General features: G+C 63.5%; 2 protein-coding genes across 3 annotated transcripts; one reads left to right on the top strand and one right to left on the bottom strand.

Moving 5' to 3' along the window:
* Window positions 1-24: 24 nt before the first annotated feature.
* On the bottom strand, window positions 25-3,953 carry PGLYRP2 (peptidoglycan recognition protein 2). The gene is given in 6 exon segments (XM_055793152.1): window positions 25-480; window positions 619-913; window positions 996-1,206; window positions 1,635-1,971; window positions 1,973-2,475; window positions 3,834-3,953. Coding segments are annotated over 6 exon segments (1,410 nt in total). The 5' UTR covers window positions 3,895-3,953; the 3' UTR covers window positions 25-477.
* Window positions 3,954-4,659: 706 nt separating this feature from the next.
* On the top strand, window positions 4,660-9,477 carry LOC101922134 (ultra-long-chain fatty acid omega-hydroxylase). 2 transcript variants are annotated; one of them, XM_055793150.1, is made up of 12 exons: window positions 4,660-4,895; window positions 5,809-5,953; window positions 6,318-6,371; window positions 6,463-6,590; window positions 6,667-6,794; window positions 7,140-7,482; window positions 8,149-8,215; window positions 8,290-8,419; window positions 8,496-8,629; window positions 8,718-8,782; window positions 8,865-8,947; window positions 9,230-9,477. In XM_055793150.1, exons 1-12 carry the CDS (start codon window positions 4,710-4,712, stop codon window positions 9,405-9,407), a joined length of 1,641 nt encoding a protein of 546 aa, XP_055649125.1. In that variant the 5' UTR covers window positions 4,660-4,709; the 3' UTR covers window positions 9,408-9,477. The 2 variants fall into 2 exon arrangements, with proteins under 2 accessions (XP_055649125.1, XP_055649126.1); XM_055793151.1 differs by having other exon boundaries at window positions 4,661-4,895; window positions 7,215-7,482.
* Window positions 9,478-10,262: the final 785 nt, after the last annotated feature.

The following is a 10,262-nucleotide window of genomic DNA, read 5'->3' as shown; positions in this document are numbered from 1 at the left end:
TGTTGTCCAGAGACCACCCAAAGCTGATGTCCTGCCACTGACTTTATTGCAGGGGGATTTCTGGTGGCTTGTGGCTACAGGAAGGGGCTGCTGGGCCGGTGGGGCCAGGTCAGGACCCTCCTGGCCCGGTGCCAATCTGGGCCAGGATCTGTCCAGGCTGGTAGGCTTCAAGGTTGAGGTTCTTCTGGGCCAGGGTCCATCAGGGTTGGCATCCATTGGGCTGGTGTCCACGTGGACCAGGGTCCATCAGGGTTGGCATCCATGGGTTTGGTGTCCACCTGGCCCAGGGCTGATCCCTGATGACATCCCTTGGCTCAGGGTCTGTCTGGACCAGGGTCCACCCAGGCCGGCACCCACAGAACCAACATCTGTTGGACCAGGGTTCATCTAGACCATCACCCATCAGGCCAGCATCCACCTAGATCACCATCCAACCTCTCCCGCACCCGTCCAGACCAGGATCCAGAGGGCTGGTCCTCACTGCAGAGGAGAGAAGAAACCATGACCAGCCCCACCACCACCTCCACCAACCCACCACCCTCCCAGGCATGCCAGCTGGACCAGACACCCCAACCGGGCACCCAACCTCCAAGCCATGAAGATGCCACCGATGCTCACCTTGAAGCCATGCCAGGTCTCAATCTCATGGAAGAGGGAGTTGCCCGGGCAGTTGGTGTGACCCATCTGGCGGTGGCCACGTAAGGTGTAGTTGGGATGGAGCCGGCCAGTCCTCACGGCGCAGGGCAGGAGATTGTCCCGCACCAGGGCAATGGCATCACGGTCTGGCAAGGTGGTCGAGAAGTCTCCAACGTAGCTGACGCCGTAGCCTTTGGTGTTGTAGCCTTTGGTGTGGGCACCCACCCAGTGCCAACCTCGACCTTGGTACAGGTACCCATCCGACCCCACCACGAAGCTGCAAGCACCCACGGGTCAACCTGAGCCACCCAGGGATGGGTGGTGGGGACCACGGTGGGGTGATGGTGACAGGGTCTCACCTGTAGCCGATGTCATCCCAACCACGGGTGTCCTGGTGGAAGCGTTGCATGGCACGCATGGCACGGGCGCAGGCGGTGAAGGTGCGGCACGGAGTGCTGGGTATGAAGGTGTGATGGATATAGACGGAGCCCAAGGGGAGGGTCAACGGTTTGGGGGTGCCCCGGTAGGGACGGGCACCCCACATGCACCGGGGCATGATGGCTGGGCACGCTGCGAGGGAAGGCAGGTGGTGGAGGAAGGGGACATGCCTGGTCCCATGGGCGGTTGGACCCATGGCAGTGTCCCCTGGGGGTCTTGGGGACATGGAGCATCTGCCCAGCTGAGGGACACCTTGGCCTGGGACATGATGGTGTCCCCCTGAGGTCCCCTCATCTAGGGGTAACTGAGGACATACTGGTGTCCAGCCAGGGGACATGGTGGTGTCCAGCCAGGGGACACAGCGGTGGTGGCCACCATGCCAAGCCACATGTCACCACTGAGCTCTCAAAGCTTGACTCCCCTCGGTGCCACCTACACAGCGGTGCCACCAGAGACCCCACCCCCACCCAGGGTGCAGCTCTCCACCCACCCTCCCACCCAATTTTTTTTTGGGGGGGGGACAGAAGATCTGCTCCCACCACCCAGTGCCACCTCCCTACCCACATAGACCTCCGTGAAGTCCCTTGCTGCTTGGCGAGCAATGGCCACCACCTCCTCCGGCTTCACGTCCTCCAGGAGCTCCCGCGTGGGTGGCAGCACCTGCAGCACCCTCAGCATCGCCGCCACCTCCTCCTCCAGCTTCTTCGGTGCCACCAGCGCCCCAAAATCTCGCCGCCGGTAACTGCTGGGTGGTAGCCCCTTCTCCGTGCCGTTGCCTGTCCCATAGTAGCCCCGGAGGAGATCGGCGAGTGGGATGGGTGCTTGGGCCAGCTGGGCACCCAACAGCACCCCATCCATCGCCGCGTTGGCGACGGCATCGGGGATGGGGGAGGGGGGGTCCCAGCAGGGTGTAGTTTTGGGGGTCATTGACGTCATCCCAACAGCCGGCGGGTCCCAGCGCCGGCCGGTGGCCACCACTGTCACGGGCCAAGAGGAAGGATGTCCCCAAGGCTTCGGTGATGGTGACGGCGTAGAGCGCATCGACGGGTGGCTCCAGGGTGGGGACAGCCCACCCCAACGCCCGCCTGAGGCCAACCTCGATGCCGGCAAGGAGGGGTCCCAGGGTGACGGTGGAGCCGTCGGGTGCCAGCACCGCGCCGCGCTCGGGCGCTGTGGTGTCGTGGTGGAGGAGTTGGGTGAAGAGCAGCCACTGCTCGCGGCTGAGCATTGGTGGAGCTGGTGGGACAGTGGGTGGGTGGCCCAGCACTGCGCGGCACCCCGGGGTGCTGCAGGCACCCAGTGCCCGCGCCAGCTCCGGCACGATGCTGGCGAAGCCGCGGCTGGTTGACTCCAGGGCTTCCACCATCTCCACCACGGAGTCCATGTGGCGCGGTGGGAGACCTGCAACGGGGGACAGGGGGACCTGCAGGGGCACCCATGGGTGCAGGGGGTGGCTGGAGTGTCCTGGGGTGGGTGGGGGGGCTTGGGGTGGGGGGATGTGCCCGAAACAGGGGGGATGCACCCAAACTTTGGGGGGATGCACCCAAAACAGGGAGGATGCACCCAAAAAACAGGGGGAATGCACCCAAAATGGGAGGGAAAGCACCCAGAAAAAGGAAAATGCACCCAAAACTGGATGAATGCAGCTGAAACTGGGTGCAAGCACCCAAAACAAAAGCTAAAATTGGGATGAAAGCACACAAAACTGAGTGAATGCACCCAAAATGGGAGGGAAAGCACCCAAAACTGGGTGAAAGCACCCAAAACTGGGCAAATGCACCTAAAATTGGGTGAAAGCACCCAAAACTGGAGGGAAAGCACCCAAAACTGGGTGAAAGCACCTAAAACCGGGTGAAAGCACCCAAAACCGGGTGAAAACACCCCAAAACAAGGCAAAAACCCCCAAAATCAGGACGACCGCACCTGCTGCCAGCACCCAGAACCCAAATCCCCCCAAAACTGGGTGCAGCCCCCACCCCCGCCCCACCCACGTGGGCACGAATTTGGGCTCAAATCGCCCTAATTAGGGGGGAAAAAAACAACCAACTGGAGGGATTTTGGCTCGAAAACGGGCTCGGAGAAGCCACTGCGGTTGGCACATGTGTGGTGTGTGTTGGAGCGTGTTGTGGCATGTCGCTGCACCTCGGGGTGCGTCGTGATGTATTGTGGTATGTGGTGATGTGTTATGGCATGTCGTGGCATGTCGTGGCATGTTGTGGTATGTTATAGGGTGTTGTGGGGTGTTGCCTTGACGTGTCGTGGTGTGCTGTGGTATGTTATGTGATGTCGTGATGTGTCGTGGCATGTTGTGGTATGTTATGGGGTGTTGCGGGGTGTTGCCATGGCGTGTCATGGCATGTCGTGGTATGTTACAGGGTGTTGTGGGGTGTTGCCATGTCATGTTGCAGTATGTAACGGGGTGTTGTGGGGTGTTGTTGTGACGTGTCACGGCGTGTCGTGGTATGTTATGGGGTGTTGTGGGGTGTTGCCGTGGCGTGTTGCAGTATGTAACGGGGTGTTGTGGGGTGTTGTTGTGACGTGTCGCGGCGTGTCGTGGTATGTTATGGGGTGTTGTGGGGTGTTGCCGTGGCGTGTTGCAGTATGTAACGGGGTGTTGTGGGGTGTTGTTGTGACGTGTCGCGGTGTGTCGTGGTATGTTATGGGGTGTTGTGGGGTGTTGTGGCGTGTTGTGGCGTGCCGCGGTATGTTACAGGGTGTTGCCGTGGGGCGTGTCGCGGTGTGGCGTGGGGTGTGCCTACCTGCGGTGTGCTGGGCGCAGAGGCTCAGCACCAGGAGCCAGGGGATCGTGGTGCAGGACATGGCCCCCGTCGCGGTTGTCCCGTGTTGCGGCCGCGCTGGACTTTGTCCCTGCACCCAGGCCCCGATGTCACCGGGGGTGGGGGGGGACACGGGGCGGGGCAGGGTGGCACATGTGTGTGTGGTGTCAGTGCTTCCAGCGGGGCAGCACACATGTGTTTGGGGGGGGGTAACACGGGGGGGGGGGGGGGAGGAAGGGGCTACACACGTGTGCATGCGTGTGCGCATGTGCATATGTACATGTGTGTGCATTGCATGTGCACGGGGTGCGTGTGCAGACATATGGTGCATGGAGGGTTGTGCGTGCATACGTGTGCACACATGTGTACACGTGGTTGGGGGGTGCACAGGGTGTGTGCATGCGCTCTTACATGCGTGCAAACACGTGTGAGCCCATGGCATTTCCATGTGTGCCCATGGCATTGGCATGTGTGTGCAGGCAAAGGATACATGTGTGCACACGTGTGTGCATGTGCATGCAGAGGGGTGTGTGTGCCACAAGGGGGGTGGCATGGTCAAGGGGTGGCAGCTGGGGGAGGGGACAGTGGGGACAGGGTGGTGGCATCTGGGGGGACAGTGGTGACAGGGAGGTGGCACCTGTGGGGGGACAGTGGGGTGGCATCTGGGGGGACATTGGGGACCAGGGGGGTGGCACCTGGGGGGACAGGGAGGTGACAAAGTGGTGGCACCCTGGGACAATGTCCCCAGGACACACGTTGCCACAAAGCCACCAGGCTGCGCGTGATGCCACCCGTCGTGGGGACACGTGACACGGTGGTGCCACCCAACCTTTGCCCTGTCCCCAGGCGGCGGGTGCCATGGCGGTGGCCTGGGCGCTGTGTCCCCTGGGGGTGCTGGCTGTCATCACCCTGCTGCTGGCCCTGCTGCTGCGGTGGCTTTGGGATGTCGTGGTCACTGTCACCCGCTTCGGAGCCACCTGCCACCAACTGCGCCGCTTCCCCCGGCCGCCATGGCAGAGCTGGCTGCTGGGTCACACTGGCATGGTGAGGGGACAGCAGCGGGGACAACGGGGGTGGCACCTGGAGGGGAGTGGGGACAGGGGGGTGGCACCTCAAAGGGAAAGTGGGGACGGGGGGGGGGTGGCACCTGGGGCGACACTGGGGACAGTGGGGGGACAGTGGTGACAGGTTGGTGGCACCTGGGGGGGACATTTGGGACAGGGGGGGTGGCATCTTGGGGGGACAGTGGTGAAAGGGGGGGGGGCTCCTCAGGGGGACAGTGGGGACAGGGGGTGGCACCTGGGTGGGGGACAGTGGGGACAGCGGGGGTGGCATCTGGGGGGACATTGGGGACAGGGGGGTGGCATCTGGGTGGGGGACAGTGGGGACAGCAGGGTGGCATCTGGGGGGACAGTGGGGAGAGGGTGGTGGCGTCTGGGTGGGGGACAGTGGGGACAGCGGGGGTGGCATCTGGGTGGACATTGGTGACAGGGGGGGTGGCACCTTGGGGGGAGAGTGGGGACAGCGGGGTGGCACCTGGGGGGGATGGTGACAGTGGGGACAGCGTGGTAGCAGCTGGGGGGGACATTGGTGACAGGGGGTGGCACCTCAGGGGGGCAGTGGGGACAGGTTGGTGGCACCTGGGGGGGACAGGTGGGACATGTTGGTAGCATCTGGTGGGAAAAGCAAAGAGAGGGTGGTGGCACCTAGGACAGGGGACAGTGGGGCCAGGGCGGTGGCACTGAGGGGGACAGTGGGGACAGGGTGGTGGAACCTAGGATGGGGGACAGTGGGGACAGGGTGCCACCACATAAGTTCTTAGCGACCCCAGGTCCATCTGTGAACCCAAGCTGAGACTGTCCCCCAAGGCTGGCCGTGACCTGGGGACACGCCTGTCCCCACGGCCCTGGGGACAAGGGTGTCCCCAAGGCTGTCACTGAGCTGCGCGGTGCCACAGGGGAAGAGCACGGAGGAGGGGCTGCAGCAGGTGGATGAGTTGGTGGCCCAGTATTGTCACTGCTGCCTGTGGTGGCTCCTGCCGTGGTTGCCCATCCTGCGCTTCTTCCACCCCAGCACCCTCCGCCCCATCCTGATGGCCCCAGGTAGGACACAAGGGCCACCAACCCACCCTGAGCATCCCCATGGTCACCCCAGGACCAGCCCAGGGAGCACCCAAATACCCAATGGTGGCCACCAACCTGTCCTTGAGGGCCACCTCTGGGTGCCACCATGGCCAAATACCCAAGGGTGGCCACCAACCTGTCCTTGAGGGCCACTTCCAGGTGTCACCATGGCCACCCCAGTGGCCTGGTGGCACCCAAACTCCCATCCTGAGGTGGTTATGGGTGCAGACAGGGGGTCCCCTCTCCCTAGCCTCGCCCCCCCCCCCCCCCTTGCCTGCCCCTCAGGGGACCCGATGCCACCCTGGTGCCACCTGTCACCATCTCCTGCTCACCTCCCTCACAGCATCCGTCGCCCCCAAGGACCAGCTCTTCTACGGCTTCCTCAAGCCCTGGCTGGGTGAGTGGTGCCGGGGGAGGTGGGTGGGACGGGGTGGGGGAGGGGCAGCACCCATGGGTGCCCCCCGATGGAGCCGGGTGACCTCCCCCAGGTGATGGGCTCCTGCTGAGCGCCGGGAAGAAGTGGGCTCAGCACCGGCGCCTGCTGGCACCCGCCTTCCACCGGGATGTCCTCAAACCTTACGTGGCCATCTTCAACCGGAGCACCCACGTCATGCACGTGAGCACCCATCCCCCTGCCCCTCCTCCCCCATGCCCCAGCCCTCCTCCGGCACCCATCCCCCTCCCCCCCCCAGGCCAAGTGGCGGGCGGCGGCGGAGGCGGTGGGGGGCACAGTGGCGCTGGAGGTGCTGGAGCAGCTCAGCCTCCTCACCCTGGACACCCTCCAGAAGTGCATCTTCAGCCATGAAAGCCACTGCCAGGAGTGAGTGTCACCGTCACCCTGTGTCCCCCCCCAGGGACCCCCACACTGTCCCCATCGCCCCTTACCAGGGTCACACACAAGGGACCCCCCCCTGACCCTGGTGCTGTCCCTTGCTGGTGTCTCCTGCCCTGGTTGGGTCCCCCCTGGGCTTTGTACCCATCAAGTTGTACCCATCAAGGTCTCCATCACCCCAACATTGTCCCCCCACCCCAACTCTGTCCCTCCTAGGGTCACCCCATCTTCCCCCCATCAGGGTGTCCCCCCCTCGGGCTCTGAGTCCCCCCATGTGTCACCAAACATCCTCATGGGGAGGGGACCTTCCACCACCTCATGTCCCTGCTGAAGCTCACCACGGCCAGGGGGGTGGTGGCCCTCGGTGGCCCCTGGTGGCCACCCCCAGCGGTGCCCAGTGCCCCCCAGGCAGCCCAGCGAGTACATCAAGGCCATCATGGAGCTGAGCACCTTGGTGGTGAGACGCCAGCGCCACCCGCTCCATCACCCAACGTGGCTCTACCACCTCTCGGCTGACGGGCGCCGCTTTGCCCGGGCCTGCGCCACCGTGCACAGCTTCACCGCTGCCGTGGTGCAGCGGCGGCGCCAGGCCCTCGAGCGCCTTGGCCACCAAGCCTGGCTGGAGAGCCACCAGGGACGGAGCATGGACTTCATTGACCTTCTCCTGCTTGCTAAGGTCATGCCGCAGCAAGATGGTGTGGCTATGGGCAGGGCTGGCCATAGGGTGGTGGCAATAGTGGGATGGTGGTGGCCAAGCGGATGGTGATGGCCATGGGAAAGTTTGGTCATAGAGTGGTGGTCATCACAGGATGGTGGTGGCCAAGGGAAAGGTTGGCCATAGGGTGGTGGTCATCATGGGATGGTGGTGGCCATGGGAAAGTTTGGCCATAGGGTGGTGGCCATAGTGGGATGGTGGTGGCCAAGGGAAAGGTTGGCCATAGGGTGGTGGTCATCATGGGATGGTGGTGGCCAAGGGAAAGGTTGGCCATAGGGTGGTGGCCATAGTGGGGGGGTGGTGGCCAAGGGGTTGGTGGTGGCCATGGGGAGGGTTGGCCGTAGGGTGGTGGTCATCATGGGATGGTGGTGGCCAAGGGAAAGGTTGGCCATAGGGTGGTGGCCATAGTGGGGGGGTGGTGGCCAAGGGGTTGGTGGTGGCCATGGGGAGGGTTGGCCGTAGGGTGGTGGTTGTCATGGGATGGTGGTGGTCAAAGGAAAGGTTGGCCATAGGGAGGTGGCTACAGTAGGATGGTGGTGGCCAAGGGGATGGTGGTGGCCATGGGGAGGGTTGGCCATAGGGTGGTGGCTCCAGGGGACATCTTGACTGCCACGGTCCCCCTGGCAGGACGAGGACGGCAACCCCCTGTCGGATGAGGACATCTCGGCGGAGGCCAACACCTTCATGTTTGAGGGTGAGGAAGAGCCACCAGGTGCCATCGGAGGTGGGGGACAGGCATGTCCCCAGGCTCAGCCCTTGTCCCCTCAGGCCACGACACGACGGCCAGTGGCTTGGCGTGGCTGCTCTACAACCTGGCCTGCCACCCCCACCACCAGGAGCGGTGCCGCCAGGAGGTCCACGAGCTCCTCAAGGGCAGGGATGTGCAGGACATTGAATGGTGAGATGTCCCCAAGTGACGTCCCCTGACCAGCCAGCTTGGGGACCCCGGTGCCACCGTGTGTCCCCCCCTCCAGGGAGGACCTGTCCCACCTGCCCTTCACCACCATGTGCATCAAGGAGAGCCTCCGCCTGCACCCCCCTGTCACCGCCGTGTCGCGGTGCTGCACCAAGGATGTCACCCTGCACGATGGACGCATCATCCCCAAGGGTACAGCTCGCCCAGGGCATGGGGTGTCCCCAGTGTCCCCGTCCCTCCTTGTCCCCTGTCCCTAAGGTGGCTGTTTCTATCCCACCAGGGGTCATCTGCCTGATGAGCATCTACGGGACCCACCACAACCCCGACGTCTGGCCCGAGCCCCAGGTGGAGCCACCTGGTCCTGGTGGCACCAGGGATTGTCACCATGGGCAGGGACAACTGTGTGACGATGTCTATGTCATCCCAGGTCTACAACCCATTGAGGTTCAGCCCGGAGAACAGCAAGGAACGGTCCCCGTTGGCCTTCATCCCCTTTTCCGCTGGTCCCAGGTAAGATGTGGTGGGAACGCAAGTGTCCCCATGTGTCACCTCCCCCAGCCTGCTTGGCTTCGAGGTGGGGTGGTTGTCCCCAAGCCATGCCATCACGGGGACAACACCACCTCCCTGATTTGGGGAGGTTCCACCATCTGCTCCACCACCTTGATCATCACGGGGACAACACCGTCCCCCTGGTTTGGGGAAGTTCTACCATCTGCTCCACCACCTTGATGGGGGGGTGGGGTGGGGTCTGCTGTCCCCCCTGGGGAGGTGACAGAGGGAACGTGGTGGCAGGAACTGCATCGGGCAGAGCTTCGCCATGGCCGAGCTGAAGGTGGTGGTGGCACTGACGGTGACACGCTTCGCTGTCCGGCTGGACACGGGGCGGCCACCGCGGCGCAAGACCGAGCTCATCCTCCGCGCCGAGGACGGGCTCTGGCTGCTGCTGGAGCCACTGCCAGGGGTGGCCTGAGGGACACGGGACAACCCGCATGATGGGTGGCCTGTCCCAATGAGGAGCGGTGAATAAATGGTGGCACCAAGGGGACGGTGTCGTGGTGGTGGGGGTGTTGGGGAGGATGGGTTGTCCTCCATCAGGTGTCACCTCCGTGCCACGTGTGACCATCCTGGCATGGTGATGTCCTCCTGGGCCACATGTCACCACCCATGGTCGTGTCCCGTCATGCCACATGTCACTGTCCATGAATGTGTCTCCCCATGCCACATGTCACCATCCATGGACAAGTCCTCCTGGGCCACATATCACCATCCATGGTCATGTCCTCCTGGACTGTGTGTAACCACCCAGGGTGATGTCCTCCTGGGCCACATGTCACCATCCATGGACATGTCCCCTGGGCCGCATGTTGCTGTCCATGGATGCATCTCCCCATGCCACATGTCACCATCCATGAACATGTTCTCCTGGGCCACATGTCACCAAGCATGGATGTGTCCGCCTGGACCACTTGTCACCACCCATGGCCATGTCCTCCTGGGCCACATGTCACCATCCATGGACATGCCTCCCCATGCCACATGTCACTGTCCATGAACTTGTCCCATCATACTACATGTCACTGTCCTGGCACGGAGATACATGTGACACGCCCCCCCTCCAACCCCCCAGGTCACGGCAGGGGCGGGGAGGCAGCACAGGCGCTGTGTGGGCCTAGCCATGGCGGGGCAGGCGTGGCCAGAGTGAGGGTGGGAGTGGCCATGACCGGATAGGCATAACTTCGGACCACTGGGTGTGACCGCAGCCGGGTGGGCGTAGCCAGAGCGGCGTTAGGCGTGGCCGTGACCATAGCCGGATGGGCTCGGCTAG

This window comes from Falco peregrinus (assembly GCF_023634155.1).
Source record: "Falco peregrinus isolate bFalPer1 chromosome 12 unlocalized genomic scaffold, bFalPer1.pri SUPER_12_unloc_1, whole genome shotgun sequence".
Lineage (NCBI taxonomy): Eukaryota > Metazoa > Chordata > Aves > Falconiformes > Falconidae > Falco > Falco peregrinus.
This window is presented reverse-complemented; position numbering and strand designations above follow the sequence as displayed.